Source organism: Leopardus geoffroyi, chromosome C2, assembly GCF_018350155.1.
Source record: "Leopardus geoffroyi isolate Oge1 chromosome C2, O.geoffroyi_Oge1_pat1.0, whole genome shotgun sequence".
NCBI lineage: Eukaryota > Metazoa > Chordata > Mammalia > Carnivora > Felidae > Leopardus > Leopardus geoffroyi.
This window is the reverse complement of record NC_059333.1, coordinates 153,422,718-153,441,604: the sequence shown is the minus strand read 5'-3', so window position 1 is coordinate 153,441,604 and position 18,887 is coordinate 153,422,718. Positions and strand designations below refer to the sequence as shown.

Sequence of the window (18,887 nt, the reverse complement as noted above, 5' to 3'; positions counted from 1 at the left end):
GGGCTCGAACTCACGAGTGGCAAGATCATGACTTGAGCTGAGGCTAGATGCTTAACCGATTGAGCCACTTATGTGCCCCCCCCGCTTTTCTTTTCAATTTTTTTTTTAAATTTTTTTTCAACGTTTATTTATTTTTGGGACAGAGAGAGACAGAGCATGAACGGGGGAGGGGCAGAGAGAGAGGGAGACACAGAATCGGAAACAGGCTCCAGGCTCTGAGCCATCAGCCCAGAGCCCGACGCGGGGCTCGAACTCACGGATCGCGAGATCGTGACCTGGCTGAGGTCGGATGCTTAACCGACTGCGCCACCCAGGCGCCCCTTCTTTTCAATTTTAACAGCCTTAATGTGTGTACTTAGTATAGAACTGTCAAAATCTTTTCAGTAAAAAAAAAAATGCATCACTAAGTCAGTTTTGTGAAGAGTTCCCCGAGAACAGCTCTGCACTCCCCTGGGAACCGCACTGGCCTGTTATTTTAACATTTCCAAAACCCCAAAGCAACAACACTGGAAAAGGACGGTGAACAATTCTGCAAAAAAGTTTTTCCGAGCACCCCTTACAGTTAGACAAGAAATAACTCCGTGCCATTTGTGGTAGAGAGAGCCCCACAGAGCAAGTAGGGTGTGAATTCTCCTATCGTTTTATATTTTTCTTAAAAATAAACGGGTAAGTGTGCCTACTGTGGGAAAGCCAGACCCCCACCCCGCCCATTCAAATCTACCTGGGCTTCAAAGCACCACGTTAAAGGACGCCCCACCCCTAGCTTTATGGAGATATACTTGACGTATGTAGCATTGGGTGGGTGTAAGGTGTTGAACGCAATGCTTTGGTACGTGCGTCTTTTGTGACGTCACAGTGTGGTTAGTTAACACACCCGTCCCCTCACGTAACTGCTCTTCTTTAAGGACTCTGAAGCGGCATGTGGAGCTGAACACATCTGTCACCCAGTCTTCAGGGTCCACCTGTGCCTCTGCACCTGCTGCCTCCGACCCCCCACTCCCAGCCACCATACGAGGCGCTCTTACTGCCTGTGCCCAGGGCAGGCCCAGTTAATGCCGGTCATCCTGGCGTTATTAACAGCCCATAACTGTGCCCCCCTCCTGCTCAAAAACCTCCCAGTGCACATGACAACTTACCTGGTCACCCATCTGTGACTGGTCACGGTCAGGTTTGTGGCCACAGATTTCAGAGTGGGCGGTGGGAGAGGTAAACATTTGAGAAGCCCCTTGTGCACACATCCCGAGGACTTTATGACGGGGGGTCCCAGGACAGACCGGCCTTCGTGTCTGCTTGGATGCCCTGATGATGTGTTGGGGCTCCCTGGGAGGGGACTGAAGGGCTCCATGGCCGTGTCACCTGTCATTTTCATGAGGGCTCTTGCCCTCACTTTCACCACTCTGGCTTTAGGGCCTTCCCTTTCTGCCTCTCACTCTCCTTCCCACTTCTCTGGTTTCTACCTTGATCCCCACCGTCCGCTTCCTGATTTTGAAAAATGCCATTACTCTCTTTATATGTCCTATTCTGCTTTTTTGCCAGAAGAAACCAGGAATTCTAGTCTGACTTCTCCGTTATTTCAGAGGGAAAGGACGTGACCGCAGGCTTTCAAGGGATGTCTGTAGCTCTTTACCCCTGTGTCCAGAGTCACACACATGGGGGAGGGTTCCGACTCAGTCCACCACTGGTCCACTTCTGCTTTTGTTCGTCCAGAATTCAGTCAGGCGACCCTATCTCTTGACCTCATCGTAAGAAAAAAAAATACCCCCAAATTCCGGTTTTTATTGGTTGACATCCTTCGTATAGGGCTCCTAAGAAATCACCAATGTGTGCTCAATCCAGGTGTCAATTTAGACACGTGTCTGCACATTTCCAGACTGCTGGGAGAGCTCTGATCAAGGAACACCTACCCCAAAGCACACCACTGCCATATAGGAGTTTTACTGAGTTAACGGGGTATCTGAAGTGTTTGTATGTCAAAACTTAGGAAAATTCACGTACAGGGATTTCTGATTGAACATTGACGAAGATGCCAAGTTAAATAGCCCATTGGAATGAGACTAACCGTTCCCCTGGGGCTCAACCAGGGCGAACAGCCAGGTCCTCCGGGCCTTTCCAGCTTGTTTGTTTGTTTGTTTGTTTTACTAAAGTCCAGATAGAGTGATTGGCAAAGCCACGGATTTGGAGCCGGCCGCTTGGTCTCTGCCTGACTCTGAGCTCTCCCCACACCCTTCTCCTTGGGGAATGGCTGGTCGCAGGGTGGGGTGGGTTGAGCACAAGTGGGCCTCAGCGTGTGACTGGGGAAGGGCCCCTGTCCCAGGGTTCACTGCAGGAAGTAGACCGGGGTGCCTTCCACTGCTCACACTCCCCGGGGCGGCTGCAGCACACCCCAACACTGAAAGAGAATGCTTGTTCCCATCAGCAGAGCTGGAGCCCTTTTATTTGAAAGCATTTATTTTAAAAGAATGGCTTTTTTTTTTTTTTTTTTTTTTCCTTTCCAACAGAGGTTGCAAACCGGCAGCCTTTGGAAAGAATGCAGCCCATAAATTCTTTTGTTGGGCCTGCCGGTATGTTTGTTTGTTCTTTTTTTATTGTGAACTCGTTGCCCGCGTTCTAAAAGTAGGCACTTCAAATGACATCGTAGACCTTTGGCTTCTCTGGAAAAACACGCAGGTCGGCCTTCTCGGGGTCAGCCTCCCTCGTGGGGGCAGTGGACTTCGGCTGGGTAGGAGTGGCCTCCTTAGCTGGTTCCAAGCCAGGTGTCCCTCGTCACCCGTCAGCCTACTTGCAGTGTTACTTGTTCTTACACCTGTTACGACACCTTCCTGGATCCCCTTGGCATTTGGATTTGAGGCCCCTGATTTACAGGAATAGGTATTGAATTCAGCCACGATCCAAGACTGGCCAGCTGTAAGCTGTGTTCCCTTATCCGTTAACTAGTTTTGTGAGTTGTACCTTTTCCTGCCACTGGAGTTCACGCCTTCCTGGTTAGCTTTAGCTCCGTGCCGGCCTGGGAGAGGGGAACCTAGCTCCCCGTGCAGCATTTGTTTTCACGCTTGCCTTGTGTTATGAAATCTCATATTCCCGCTCGGTTGGCCCTGTCACGTGTCTGTTATACGAGGCGCTCTTACTATGGTTGTAACCCGTTTCGCAACCTCAGCTTGCACTTTTAAGACCCATACCTTGTTCTCCCCGCACCGGTCCGCTTGTTTTCCGCTTGGTAGGGCTCCCCGCGGAGGGGGGACTCCGAGCCGGTTAGCTTCGCGGTCACGCGGACGGGGGCCCGGCCCCGCTACCGGCAGCCGGGGAAGTCAGGTGCTTCCCCACTTCCCCGGGGCCCTCTGGCCTGTGGGGCAGCACGGCCATCACCCTTGGGAGCAAGTGTTTCTAAAGCAGCGGGCTGGAGGAAAGCGAGGGCCTCCTGTGTGAGGGCAGACACTGAACGCTTTGTTGCGACTCAACTTGGTTGCAGATGGGCTCTTACTTCGGCTCCTCCTTATGCGCAGTTGACCTGAACGCGGACGGCCTCTCTGACCTGCTGGTGGGGGCCCCCATGTTCTCTGAGATCAGGGACGAGGGGCAGGTCACTGTCTACATCAACAGAGGCAATGTGAGTACAGCGCTGGGTGCCAGGTGGACGGGTGTGGGAGAGGGACACGTGTCCAGCGAGGAGTGACTGAACAGCCCGCTGGGCTGGGCACTGGGCCCCGTTACCCAGGGGAGGAGAAAAGACCTGCCTCCTGCCGTCAGAGAACCCAGCGTTCCATTAATGGAAAGCTATACGCAGCATGATTACTGCAGACGCGCGGGGATTGAGAAAAACGGTAAGGTCTGATGTCTGTTGTTTGATTTTTTTTTAATGTTTATTTATTTTGAGAGAGAGAGAGAGAGAGAGAGAGTGCATTTGTGCGTGTGAGCGGGGCAGGGGCAGAGAGAGGGAGAGAGAGAATCCCAAGCAGTCTCACAATTTCACAAACCCAAGTCATGACCTGAGCCGAAATGAAGAGTGGGCTCCTTAACCAGCTGAGCCACCCAGGCACCCCTGTTATTTGACTTTGAGTGTTGACCCCGTACCTGAAACCGTTCCTCCTATTTTCTAGAAATGATTTCAGTGTAACGTACGCATGGTGTCAGGGGTCCCCATTTTTCAGGTGAAGCAGCCGAGGCCCAGAGAAGTCAAGTCCACTGCCCCCCATCACACGACTGGAAGCGGTGGGCTGGGACTTGCACCTGGGCCAGCTGGCTCCCTGGCAGTATATAGACGCATGCCCAGGGGGGCAGAGAGGCCTTCTGGAGGATGCAGTGGCTGGGCAGACTCTTAAAGAAGGGGAAGCAGTCAGGCACACAGGCAGGGGTGGGCTGGAGCTCGGCAAGCAGGTTGAGGCGTGGGGCGGCAGGACCCCTTAGTGCAGCGTCGGGGGTCGGGTGGGGGCCAATGCAGCGGCCAAGGGCTGTGATCCCTATGTCCCTGATTCCGCAGATCCTTGAAAGGGGTGTGAAGGTGTCAGAAAGGTGCCTCCGCCCCTCTGCCGCTGAGTGGAGGGTTGGGGGGACAGGGACGGGGAGGAGGGGGAGCAGTGCACCCATGGAGGCAGGAGACCAATGAGAGAGCGGACTCTTCAGCATCTAGAATTAAGAATGTTCAACAAGAGAGTGAAAGGCATCAATTTTGTGACCAGCAGCCTTTGAGCAAACATGAGAAAATGCTTACGGGCTAATGAGTGAAAAGAGGGATAAAGACTGCCTGTACAAACAACCTTGAAAAATACGCAGGGGCGCCTGGGTGGCTCCATCGGGTAAGCAGCCCACTCTTGATTGCGGCTCAGGTCAGGATCTCGTGGTTCGTGGATTCAAGCCCCACACTGAGCTCTGTGCTCACAGTGCTGAGCCTGCTTGGGATCCTCTGTGTCCCTCTGTCTCTGCCCCTCCCTCACTTGTATACACACAAGCTCTCTTTCTCTCTCAAAAAACAAAAAACAACACCCCCCCCCACCAAAATGTTAAAAGTATGCAAAATACATAGAGGATGTTAACAACAGATCTTTGTAGGTGGTGGGGCTTGGGTAGATTTCTAGCTTTCATTTTATCCAAGGAGCAAGAATGTAATACTTTCATAGTAAAAAAAATAATAATCGGTAAAAATGTACTTTTAGGCAGGGACCCAGATGCTCGTTATCCCAGTCGGATAACTAATCCAGTCGGAGGGGGCTGTGGTATTGAACTGTAGGTGGGCAGATGTCGGAAAGAAAGGACAACCTTTTGAACAGGAGCCAGCGCGCGTTAGAGCCTTGGGCTATCTTGGATGCTTGCAGACTCTTTGAGAAAGTGAATCGAAAACCTGGGAGCCAAGATAACTTCCTGGCACCTGTGGCCGTGAGGCTTGGCACCTGCGTCCCCATTGACGTTCTAAGGGAGAGGGACAGGCACGTGTGGGGAGAGGTGAGGTGGTCATGATACAGGTGAGACCATCCGCATTTATTTAGCGGCCGCCCAGCCACGTTTGCAAGAGGATGAAACATTTGTGTAGGTATTAACTTGTCAGGCAGTAAGGTGAGCAGCGCAGCAGCCAACTAGAGAGTGTCTACACGAGGAATCTTGGGGCAGGATAATTCCCCCCGACACGCGGCACCCATACGTTCCACCCCCCCCCCCCCAACCACTGTATCCTAAGTGCCCGGTGGTTGCGCTGAGCACCGAGATATTCTTCGACCTGTTGGGCCCCTCCCTGTTGGTGAGTGATTACGAAGCAGCACAGAGGAGTGGAAAACACGGTGGCTTTGGAGTCCGTGGGAACCTGGATCTTGGCTTTTCCCCTCACTAGCCTGTGCGATGTGGAAAAGGAGCTCCAAACGGGTGGCTCAGTTTCCTCATCTGTAAAGTGGGGAGAGTCAGAAGGTGTGATGTGAAGCCAGGTACTCCCCGGGCTGGCTTGAGGGTGTGCAGTGGGTCCAGAGTACCTCTGCCCTGGGGCAGGTTTCGAAGTTCTTCTGCCTCGAGATATCAGATTGCGTGTTCATACTCTGATACTGACACGTCAGTGATTTGGAGGCAGAGCGTGTGTCCTCGGGTGGCTTTTGTCGCCACCGGGCACCGTTGACTCCCTCCCTCTGTCGGTGGGTGTTCGCTCAGGAAATCCAAATCTGAGCCACACGTGCTGATGGGCCCGGCTGTGTGCACCCCCCACCCCCTGACCAAGACCTACTGGGTGTTGGATTTTCTGAATCATGACGGTCAAGATGACTGACACACGCACCTTGCAAAGCAGCTCTGTAACCTTGCACCGAAAGGCGCAGGAGACAAAAAGTAGAGATGCGCTTGCCCGTGTCAAACAACTTTGGGGAGAAAAGGTAAGGGCAGCTAGAGGATGCCGTAGGGACAGGTGTGTAGGTAGGCAGGCAGGTTTATAGAGTGTCAGGACAAGGGGGAGGTGGAGTCATCGGCCAACATGACCGTCTCCTTCCCTCTAAAAGGCATCAGACTGTGGGAGACCCTCTGGCTGCATAGGTGAAAGGGACTCCTTTTGCCACGAGGAGAGAGAAGTTTGGGTGCCCGTGATTATGCCCGGGTGTTTCCCGCTGATGGGAGTGCTTTGGCGGTGGCATTTGAAGCTCTGGTTTTATTGTGTTTTTTCTTTGTTTTGGTTCTGTTTTTGTTTGTGTTTTCCATTTTGTCCTCCGTCCTGTTTCCCAGGGAGCCCTCGAGGAGCAGCTGGCCCTCAACGGCGATGGCACCTACAACGCACACTTTGGGGAGAGCATCGCCAGCCTGGGCGACCTTGATGACGATGGCTTCCCGGGTCAGTGAGCTCACACCTGCCCTCTGGCTTCGCCCCGGCAAGACGTGCTCCTGGGCCCACCTGCCCCTCTTGGGAGGCCCCTATGGGGAGGGGGTGCCCTTTGGAGAAGATGGTCCCCGTGCGGACACTCGGGGCTGGGCTCTGAGCCCACCGTGCTTTGGCTTGTTGCAGACAAGTTTGAACGCGCGCCCTCCTGCCACCAACCTTTCTTGTGTCCGAGGCTCTGCCATGTTGCTGAGTGAGGAGGGAGTTAGACCTTCTCAGCCCCGAGAGCGACAGCGAGGGGACAGATTTGAATGCGTCCGTGCCGGGAGGGTCGGGCTGTGGGTACTGATGTCCACTCTGTCTGGACTGCAGATTCCTTCACGGTCTCTTGGCTTCTCTCTCTGGTCTGTCCGGTGCCTCTGCTTACTGTGTATGCGGTAGGCAGACGTCGGGACGTGGGGGAGCCGCCTCGCTAGGGGGAGGCTGAGGCGGAAGTGGGGGGGGCAGCTCTTGCCTTAGGCCAGACAACCAGGCTCCTTGGATACCCCTCATGCCCCGGCCAGAGAGGACCTCGGCTTGAGGTCCTGTGGGCGCGTGCCCCTCACCCTTGACCTCGCTTCTGCAAACACATGACTTTTGTTAGAAGCAAAGGGAGGAAAGTCAGGAAGATCTAGGCTTTGTTCCAGGGGTTGTCAGTTTGTGAGGGTAGCGTTGATTTTTTTTCTTTCTTTTTCTTTTTTTTGGGGGGAAGTGAACGCCATTTTGTGCAAGTCCCTTCTCCAGGAACAGTTGACTCTCTCAGTTATGCAATAACCATAGTCTATGGAAGTCCCCTGTCTGACAGAAATTTGGGTGGGTGGTTTATATTTGCATTTTTTTTGTTTATTGGATGGGTCCATGATTTTTTTATGAAAGGATGAGGTCGGAACTTTTCTGGAACTAAACCCTTCTCAGTTTTGGTGATTTTCTTCCTACTTTTTTTTTTTTTTCCTGCTAAGCAACTGTGGGTCTACTTTAATGTCTGAGCAACCAACAACCAAGAAATTTCTGGTACAGAGGGACCCACGTGAGGGCAGGAATGAGGAAAACTGTCCTTACAGTAGTATTCCACGTGGCTTTCTAACCCATAGCTGTTTTTCTCCCCTCAGATGTGGCCATTGGTGCACCCAAGGAGGATGACTTCTCGGGGGCCGTCTATATCTATCACGGCGACGCTAGTGGGATCGTCCCTCAGTACTCAATGGTAATTGCTGTGAGAATAACATGCTAACTGTTCATACCTTCATCTGACGAACACATAGGGAACCTGTAGTCCATGCCACACCCCGGGGTACAGAGGAAAACACAACACAGTTCCTACCTTCAACCTTCTCACCCTCCAGTGAAAGAGAGAAACAATTGGTATTGCTTATTAAAACTAAAAACCTATTCAGAGACTCCCGAGTTTGCTCACATTCGGGGATGCATTCTGCCTGTGTGAAAGATTACATCCAAATTCTTACCCCCAGTTAGAGTTATTTATTGAAGATGAGGAAGAGGCTTGCTTTTTTTTTTCGTGACTCCTTTATCAACCGTCGGTGCAAGCCAAAGGAATACACCGTAAAATATAAACTTTTTAAAAGTTTATTTATTTATTTTTGAGAGAGACAGAGACAGCATGATCAGGGTAGGGGCAGAGAGAGAGACAGAGACAGAGACAGAGACAGAGAGAGAGAGAGAGAGAGAGAGAGAGAGAGAATCCCAAGCAGACTCCACACCATCAGCTCAGAGCCTGATTTGGAGCTCAAACTCACAAAATCGCGAGATCATGACCTGAACCGAATGAAACCAAGAGTCAGGCACTTATCCGACTGAGCCACCCAGGCATCCCCAAAATAGAATTTTTTTTAACGTTGATTTATTTTTGAGAGAGAGAGGGAGAGAGAGAGAGAGAGAGAGAGAGAGAGAGAGAGAGAGAGAGAGAGACAGAGGGTGAGTGGGGGAGGGGCAGAGAGAGGGAGACACAGAATCTGAAGCAGGCTCCAGGCTCTGAGCTGTCAGCACAGAGCCTGATGCGGGGCTCGAACCCATGAACCGTGAGATCATGACCTGAGCCGAAGTCGGACGCTTAACCGACTGAGCCACCTAGGCACCCTGAATTGTAAAATATAATGTAGAGAGACAGTGGTCCACAGAAGAGGGGGCTTGAAAGCTTTCACGGGGCTGATGGTTGTAACAGCACTGAAATGAGCTGGTCAAAGCTCTGGCCTTGGGCGCCAGACTTGGGAATGTGGAAGTGGTTTGAGTTCTGGTTTTTTGCCATATCAGCTGGGTGTTCAATCTTGCTGATGGTGTTAAGCCCAGCCCATGGGAAAAAAGGAAGTCACTCTTTGGACAGAAGCATCGTCAGGGTATTTGCGGATGTCTGTGTCTAGAGTTGGCACAGGCCTGTGTTATTCTCCCAGGGAGTGGGTCAGTGACAGAAAGGGACTGAGCACAAGTCGAGAAATTTCCCATCAGCAAATATTGATCTATTGAGCGCTTTTTATGTGCTCACCGCTTCCTACTCCTGCTTCTATTTCCCATCATGAAGAAGCTTGCCTCGTATCTTGATTATCGCTAAGGAAACAGAACTTTTAACGGAGTCATGTTCTCATAAAATGTTCTACAAGTGAGGTGTTAGTAAAGCGTCAAAGCCTGTTCATGTACTAAAGCACATGAAGGTAAGAAAGAGACTTTACAAGTCGATTTTAAGAGGCAGTGCCCAATTGTAAGTTCAGTCCATGCACTCATGATTGTTCTTCTTGCAGGAGATACAAGTGAGCTGATTAAGGGTTGAGGGTTGATTTATCGCCAGCTTCCAGCACCCTCTCTGCTGGGGCCGGCCCAGCTCAGTGGCTCCCATAGCAGCAGGCACGGAGCGCAGAGAGGAGGGACCACTCTGCCCTATTCTTTTCTTTAGTCCTTGTCGTAGTCCCGTGAGATGGTATCTTTATTTTCCACCTTTTCTTTATGAGGGGTCCAGCCCAGGGAGGTGACTTTGCTTGTCCAGGGTCTCCGGCTAGTAAATGGCAGTGTGGCCACTGAAACTTTGCCAGCCTGACTCCCAAACCTTTTATTGTAACCACGCCCTCAACTCCACACGGGAGGAAGGAACGCTCAGGGAAGCTCACTTGGAAAACTTAGAAGTAAGGAAACTCATTTTGCTTGTGAGGCGTGCATACTCCAAGGGGCATGGGTTTACCCGGACCACCGTCTTTTCACTAGAAATGATGGCAATCAATGGTGGCAATAAGCTCGTAGGTGACTCAGCCAATGTGGCAGGAGGAAGAGAGCTTTGGGCACGGGTTGGCGGCCACGTCTGTGTGGTGCGGGCTGCTGTAGTCTGAGGTAGGGACCCTCTTCCCGATGTGACGAGCAGAAAATCATCCAGGGAACCGTGTCCTCGGGCAGTTGCCGGGGTCACTTTCCACGCATCCTCCTGGAAGCTTGTTCCTGGACCTTGGAAGCAAATCGTAGGGAGAGGCAACCTGTCAGAGACCCCTGCTTCCCTCCTCCAGTGTTTTGTTTTGTTGCTGGGTGGGAATCCCTACAGAGAACTGAAGTACAGATTTTGTGGTTAGCGTGGAGTGCCTTCAGTCGGAAGCAGGGATCAGCAAGCAGCTGGACCCATCCTGCCTTTGTCAGCAGGCTGGCAGGCTCATTAGCTTTGACAAAGAGAAGTGGTTTGGGGCACTTTAAAAAAAAAAAAAAAAGGAAAGATACAACTCTGCTTATGCTTTTCTAAGCCGCTAATATGTATATGATAAGGTCACTGATTTAAAAGGAAAAAAAAAAAAATCCTTTAACGACAGATTCTTCAGGGCTGGGGTCCAGACAGAGCAGGCATTGTGCTGGTGAACCGGAGGAAGAAATCAGAAACAGCTCTGGGCAAAGGAGTTGCTTTTCTTTGGCCCAGACTGGTATTATTTCTGCCGGGTAAATTGTGAGATCAGGGCTGCAGTTTGTCCGCGTTACTCTTTAACTCATTCCTCTTTCTTGAGTTCGCCATGAAAAGTGTTGATTTTAAGATCCTTGTGTGCCTTTCTCAATTTGAGAGTCCCCTGGGCATGTCATGGCGGCCCGTGTGATCTTTCTCCTGCTAGTAAGGACACTGCACGTAAACCTGGTCAAGCGGAGGTTTTCCAAGGCTCCTGGTTTCCATTTAGGGTTATTAGCACTGAGCAGACTTATCTTCCTGGCTTTATGGCATAATGGCCTGCAGATGTCTGTGGGATAACTTAAGCCTGCATTGCCACCCCCAGATGGACCACCCCTTCACTCTTCCCCCTCGTCCCAGCCACAACATAGCTTAGAAGGGGAGACCCGGGACCAGCCGCTGCTAACCTGCTTGGGCTGCGGAGCTGAGACGGTGGCCTTCAAAAAGTGGCTTGGAAGAAAGAGACACACACACACGTTTGTTTAGACAGAGTCATGTGGGATGAGGAACTCTGCCTGTTAGCAAGAAACATTTCTTGAGTGTGTGCTGTGCTGTTGTGATTCGTACATTGATGCTCATGTATTTTCGGTTGGATGGCTTAACTGAAGATGGCAAGTGGAGGGTTATTTGCAGCGATGGGCTCCCGGGAGGGGTCGGGGAAGGTCCCTGGCGTCTCTGTCTGTGGATCCTATGGAAACTCCCTCTCCCCACTCTCATGACTTCTCCGCAGGATGACTCAATAAGGAAAAAGGATATGGAAAGAGAGTCCTTAGAGAGCCCCTGGATATCTGTGAACCTGGTTCTGATAGGGATTTTGCTGCATGGCATGAAAACAAAGCATTTTTCTTATCATCCACAATGAGGGCCCTGGGAGGTTAGCCTCCCAAAAGAGACCGTATAAACAAAGGGAAGAAGGAACACACCAGATCCCAGGGGATGGGACTTTTCTGATTCAGGAAGTGTGATATCTTTTGAGGAACTGTGCCACCCAAACGAATGAAGGGGTTTGGTTGTGTGGTAAAGAGTCCTGAACCAGTGCAGTCCTGTGCGAACATAAGTTGAACATAAGTTGAGTTAACTTAGGTTTACTCATCATTAAGCTGAGTAACAGTACAGATGCCCCTTGGCGGTAGAGCTGTGAACTCCACAGGGCCGCCTTTTAGGGAGGAGGGTGGCTTCCTCTGCTGTTTTGCATTTCCCACCGTTTGTGGTAGGAAGGTTCAGGGCCATGGAGCTCCAGATTTACTAGCGAGAACTGTTTCATCCTGTCTGTGAGGCTCAGGAGCCCGTAGATCTTCTGGTTAACTTGACTGAGTGGCAGTTTCCCTGTGGCCATCTTTTCCAGCTAGATGCACCAGTGGCCTGTCCACTTAGGGAAAGACTAACATGAGCAGAGGGGTGTCGCATGTTGGGTACATATTTAGGTAGAGAGATCTAAGGAAAACACGTTCTTAGAACTCCAGCCAGCTTGGGGCGCCTGGCTGGCTCATTTGGTCAAGCATCCGGCTTTGGCTCAGGTCACGATCTCATGGTTTGTGAGTCTGAGCCCCACGTCGGGCTCTGTGCTGACAGCTTGGAGCCTGGGGCCTGCTTCCGTCTCTGTGTCTCCCTCTCTCTCTGTCCCTCCCCTGCTTGTGCTCTGCCTCTCTCTGAAAAATAAATAAATATTTAAAGAAAAAAACAAAACAAAACAAAACTTCAGCCAGCTCTACCTGTGTGGAAACAAAACAGAACCTCTGTTGGAAATGGAAGTAAACATCCGTTTCGAACTTCATTTGGCAGGTGAAAACATTACACACCAGTCTAGGTGGAGTTTTCATTAACACTGAGCTTGGAAACATTTTTAAACAATGACATGTGACGAAGGCAAGTAATAATACAGGAGTGTGTGGTCTTCAACTGCACGCTAAGAACTCCGTGATCAAATTAGGACTACAGTTTTCTGTTTCCACAGTTTGAGGACCAAGTGTCCTACAGAAGCTGCACAGAACAGTCCTGGGTTCTTGTTTATGACTGTGCTCCTGTCCGGCGACTCAATTTCCCTATTATCTGTTTCAGAAACTGTCGGGGCAGAAGATAAGTCCGGTTCTGGGGATGTTTGGTCAGTCCATATCAGGAGGCATTGATATGGATGGAAATGGCTATCCTGGTAAGCTGTTTTTCTTTAAAGGCAAATGGGATAAATGAGCATAAATGCTCTAGGTAGAGTCATTTCCAGTCTGGTAAGCAGCGGCGACATCTATTTAGAATCAGGAAAATTCCCACAGTAGAATGGGATGCTTTGCCTAGTGTTTGATTTGAAGGTGTTGACGTTTATTTTGGGCTTTTAGAATGATCTGTGCTGAAGACTTGAAGCACCACAAGGGTGGATTGCAACAGTGATTTCGAAGGAAACAACGAAAGAAAAATGAAAACAAAAAACAGTGATTTCTGTGGCAGCAGCTCTTTCTAAAAGCACTGTCCACTTTGAAAATGTTAGCAAAAACTCATGTTTTGCTCAATAATTACCCGTATTAAGAGGCTTCTTACTCTTGAGAGGGAAAAAGGAGCTGAGCAATCCCTTCCCCACCTCCCAGCCCCGGCAAGAAAATTAAAAAAATTTGGAGCAGAAAAGAAAACCATGCCCTCTCCCTGATGGACAGAACAGACTTTCACCCTTCAAGGCTGCCTGCCTTGGCTTCAGGGTTAATGAATGCCTTGTGGTGGTTGAGGCTAATTGACTAAAAATGCACGATTTCCAACCTCAATCCCAAGTGTTGTCCAGTTAGGTAAAATTGACTGGGCAGTGGGATGATGGTTCTTCTGGTGTTTGAAGGGGATGCAGTGTGGTTAGGTGAGGAAATGAGATAAGAATTAGAAAAAATCCAGGGGGCACCTGGGTGGCTCAGTTGGTTAAGCGTCTGACTCACTGTTGAGCTCAGCCCAGGTCATGATCCTCAGGATCGTGAAGTTGAGCCCTGTGTTGGGCTCTGTATTGGGCTCCATGCTAGCATGAAGCCTACTGAAAGAAAGAAAGAAAGAAAGAAAGAGAGAAAGAGGGAGGGAGGGAGGGAGGGAGGGAGAAAGGAAGAAGAGAGGTTGGGAAGGAAGGAAGGAAGGAAGGAAGGAAGAAAGGAAGGAAATTTGAAAGAATCCAAAACCATCATGGAATCCAGAAAACGTTTCCATGAAACCATAGATCATCTTGCTATCTGCAGGAAGTATTTCTTTCCACCTAAAACGCCTCCAAAGGATCTCTGAAATCCAGTGCGTCCTGTACAAGGGCACCACCGGACTCTTGTAGTTTCTTATGGGCAGCAGTTTTGATCATTTCTTGTGACTTTCCTGGGCTAGGAGGAAGGAATAGGAAAGGGTCATTGTCGAAGTTTTTGTTCCTGTGGACACTCATGGGTCTTTGTAAGTGGGAGAAGGCAGTTGTTCTCATTTGGGGTAACTTGTGGCCGCCTCAAAATAATACCTGACATTGGTTTAGCACTTCAATATACGCAAAATGCTCCCACATGTAACATACATCTTATGGTTAGCGCAGCAGGTAGGTAGAGACAGGGTGTCCTCCACTTGACAAGGATACTGAGCCACAGAGAACTTAGGGGACTGGCCAGAGACCACATCGTGGTGGGAGGGGACATACCTTCAGCTCTGCACACGCACTGTGAGTAGGTGTGTTCACACTTCGTGACCCGTGTGAATTTCTTGCCTTTTTTGTAAAAGAAATGACAAATTGCCCTGGTTCTTTTATTTTCAAATATCTAGTCAACTCAAAAAGACTATTGGAAACAGCAAAATTAACAAGCACACCCAAGTACAGAAATTTTAGCAGCACTACAATTCATGGGTTTGCTGTTTCTTTTTCCTTGATGAGAGTATTGTATAGACATGGGGATTCAGGCTCTCTCGGATTCAGATGCTTGGCTCTGTGAGGCGGTAATGGGAATCCCAGGACTAAGGAGTCTGTATTCGAGGGGAAGAAAGGCAGAGAGTTCTTGGATGAGTATATATTTCCTAAATTAAAGTTATCCAAGAATAAACATTACCAGCTAACACTTGCAGGTTGGTTTGTAGTGTACTAAGTATTTCATGAACTTTCAGATGTAACTATATGATTTAACATATTTAACATGTACTTAAATATTTAAAAATTATCATATTTAACAACTATTTAATTTTGTGTTTAATAAATATTTAACAGAGGTCTTCTGATTTAAACGTTATGAACTCTCATCAGATTTTGAAGAAGACACTGGGGATAATTATGTCCATACTACAGGCAAGGACACCCTGAGAACCTCTGAGGTCACACAGAGTGAGGGGTGGAGCAGAGATGATTCACAGGTTCTACAGAACCTAGAGCTTTTTCCAGGTCCTCTAGTTCCAAATACCCATCTCTCTAGTTCACTGGTGTCCAAAAGATACATAACATGAGCCACATATATATTTAAAATATTCTGGGAATTATATAAAAAAAGATGAAAAGAAATAGGTGAAATTAATTCTGATAATCAATGGAAAAAATTTTGAGCTAGTTCGTGTTTTTTGTGCCAGGTCTTTGAAATTGGTCTGTATTTCACATTTCCTACACATCTCAGTTCAGACTGACCCCGTTTCAAGGTCTCGACAAGCCACACCTGCTGACGGGCTACCATGCAGGACAGTGTGGCTGTCACTTTTACGAGATTCTTGTATGGCCCAGAGGAAGGCTGTCAGGGGCCTCTGACCTCAGTGCTGGGCCCCCGTGGCTGTCGACCTAGGCAGGGGGTGGGTGGGATGGGCTTCAACACATTTTTGAATGCTGTGAACTTCTCATTTTCAGATGTGACTGTTGGAGCCTTCATGTCCGACAGTGTAGTTCTCCTAAGGTGAGATGCTTCTCGAATTCCATTCTTCGTGGTGGGGGCTGGAGTTTGGCGGTAGGGTGGTAAGGGGAGTTATTCCCCGTTAGTCCGTAATTCCGTCTGTCCTCTTCCTGGAAGCGAGGGGTGCTTGGAAAGTGAGGATGTTGCCTTTCTTTTCTCGTTCTTCTTATCTCCTATCCCAGAGTTCCAGCTGGTGGCCCTTGAATGGCCTGCAGCTATGAGGTGGTAGCATCCCTGGAACTTCTAGACAGAGCCTGGGGTGGCTTAAGCCCTAGGGATTTTGCCTCTTGCCTTGAACAACTGCTTCATTAACATGTGTGCACGATATGATCGTTTCCTATGGGTGCAGGACACTCAAGGGGGCTCTGAAGCACTGCCCTGTCCCATCTTTTAGTCCCGACCTGTTACTCCCTAGACACCTGGGGGCCGGGAGCCTCTTGCCCTTAGGACAAGACACCACTGCCTGCGGAGGCCAAGGTGAGGGACATGAGCTCGTGAGCTCGGGCCCAGGGTTCCTAGAGCCCCTGTGGCCTGGCTCTCTCCTACAGAGGCTGTGGGCTGCCGTCCCGCTGTGAACCATCTCCAAGGATTTCTGTCTGTGTGAGTCAGAGGAGGCAGAATTACCCTTTGGAGTGGGAGCCAGCTCTTAGGTTTTGTTAATAACCTGATGGCAGAACTTTCTAAAACAGGCCAGTAGGATCTGAGAGCTGGAAGGGATCCCAGAGGCCATGTAGTTGCACACCCCAGATTCTTCTCATTCAGCAGTGCCTTCCTCTGAGTGCCTTCCTCTGAGTCTCCGGCGGCTGCAAGCAAGGCACAGGGCCTCCTTTCGCATGAGGTGCCCCGGGGTGGGAGCTTAGTAACTTCTGAGGGAATCAGTTAACCCCCAGGCAATTCGGAATGTTAAATTGTTAAGGAGGCAGGATAGCCTTAAGTTAGGAGGGTCAACTGGGGGTGGGGGGCGGATGGCCTGGATTTGAACCCTTCCTCTGTTTGGCAGGAGGGGGGTTCCTGGGTGGGTCAGGTAACCTCTCGCAGTATTCTCACCCGTTAAAAAGGATAACGGGCTGGGTCGGTAGAACTCCATTGAGTTAGTACGAGTTAGTAGTTCAAGCAAAATGCGTAAGAACGGTCCGGGGGTCGATACGTGTTAGCAGTTAGATAAACTGGGCTAAATTCTGCCTCTTGATCCTGTATCTTGCACGCAGCAGCCCTTCAGTACTTGACGGTGGCATGTGACTTCACTAAGATGACGCCTCCCTGTTGTTTTCATTATTGCCGTGTGATTAGGTCTCCGCTTTCTTCAGCAACCAACCCTTCCTGTGGGTTGGCCGTTTCCTCTGAGATAAGCCAGCTTATGTACAGATAGATGACTGAAGTCACACTTCAGAAGCTGAGTTAGCCCACCACCCCTGTGCCTCTGTGCTGTCCTCCCCCTCTTCCTCACCCCGAGCAGCCTGCTCTGGCTTGTTGCAACTCCTCTTGAACAAAACACGATCCCCGGCTCTCGCAGTTGAAAACGGGCCCTCCCAAAACCGGGAGCGGCTGACTTAAGGTCGATCCTGGAAATTCTCCTTTTCGTCGTTCTTGTATTTTATAAACTTCCAGCCGTGAGCTTCGGCCCAGAGGGGGTTTTCTTTCCCTCTCTTTCATGGCAACGCACGGCCTTCTCCTGGAGTTTTGCCCACACATGGATGTCAACGTCAAGTGAGGCAGTTACACGGCGATGGGGGCCCCAGATCCCAGCCTGGGGTGGGGGTGGGGGTGAATCTGGTGAGGAGAGACCTTCCAGGGATGAAGGCAGGGTCCTTCCGGGGGAATGCCGGGATGGCTTATCAAGAGAAGAGGCTTTAGGAGAGGGAATGCGGGGCACTGCCCGGCCGAGGTGGTCAGCAGAAGGCCCTCCTTTGTTCGGCTGATATCATTGACCTGCTGTGGTGCAGCTGCGTCTGATTCTGGGTGCACCTTGCAGAACAATAAACAAGTAAATGATACAACTAGTGTTTGGTAAGTGCCCACCTACCACATGCCAGGCACTGTTTAGGCACTCACATGCCTTAACTCTTTTTGGTGGTTCTTGTTTTTTTGTTTTTTGTATTGAGGTAAATTTGCATACAGCAGAGCCCACCCACGGAAACATACTGCTTTGGTGAGTTTTGACCAGTGTAGCTGCCCGTGGAACTGCCACCCCATGAAGATAAATAACATAGCTGGGAGCCTGGGTGGCTCAGTCAGTTAAGTGTCCAGCTCGTGACTTCGGCTCAGGTCATGATCCCACGGTTCACGGGTTCGAGCCCCACATCACAGTCAGTGCGGAGCCTACTGGGGATTCTTTCTCTCTCCCTCTCTCTCTGCCCCCCCCCCTCATGTTCTCTGTCTCTCTGTCTCTCAAAATAAATAAATAAACTTAAAAAAAAAATAGATAAAGAACATTTCCATCAGTCCAGAAAGTTTCTTCCTGCCTCTTCCCAGTTATGCCCCCTCCTGATAGAGCAATTCTTCCTGTTCTAAAATTTCACATGAGTGGAATTATATAGTATACACCCTTTTGGTTCTGGCTTCTTTCCCTCAATAGAGACTCATCTATGCTTTGTGTGTTGTTCAGTTCTTTTTTCCCCCTTACTGAGTAGCTGTCTGTTGACTGAATATACTGTAGTCTGTTCATTGGTTCTCTTGTCGATAGAACATATTTTAATTCTTAGGTTTTTTTTTTTAATTTTTAAAGCTTATTTGTTTTGAGAGAGAGAGAGAGCGCATGGGGGGTGCAGGGGTGGGCAGAGAGAGAGGGAGAGCGAGAATCCCAGGCAGGCTCCGTGCTGTCAGTGTGGAGTTTGAACTAGTGTGGGGCTTGAACTCATGAACTGTGAGATCATGACCTGAGCCGAAACCAAGAGTCGGATGCTTAACCGACCGAGCCACCCAGGGACGCCTAATTCTTAGTTTCTGTAACAGCTCCATGATATAGATATTTTTATTCTCATTTTACGGATGAGGAAACCAGGTGGCACTGAAGTTTTATTAATTTTGAAAAAGAAGATCATCGTAGGTTGTGGTCAGTGCCGGGAAGATGATAGAGCAGGGTTATGTGGTTGAGGGCACCTGCCCGCATTGAGTCCAGCAGGGAAGGCCATGTAGAGTGAGTCCTGTTAGAGGTGGTGGTGTGGGGTCAGCGGTGCCCTTGTCTCTGGCAGGTCTACAGATGGTGGAGTTTGACTCCTTTCCAACAGCTAGGCTACAAAGGAGCAAATGGGATTGCCGCCTGGCTCTGGGATTAGGCTGAGAGCGTCTTTGAAGCCTCCCC

The 18,887-nt window shown here is 49.9% G+C and overlaps 1 protein-coding gene across 1 annotated transcript in view; it reads left to right on the top strand.

Moving 5' to 3' along the window:
- Window positions 1–18,887, top strand: part of ITGA9 (integrin subunit alpha 9) — a 345,274-nt gene that overhangs the window by 56,620 nt on the left and 269,767 nt on the right. Inside the window, 5 exon segments of the mRNA XM_045436561.1 lie at window positions 3,467–3,604; window positions 6,685–6,790; window positions 7,924–8,018; window positions 12,792–12,882; window positions 15,544–15,589. Of these exon segments, the coding sequence (XP_045292517.1) occupies window positions 3,467–3,604; window positions 6,685–6,790; window positions 7,924–8,018; window positions 12,792–12,882; window positions 15,544–15,589 (476 nt within the window).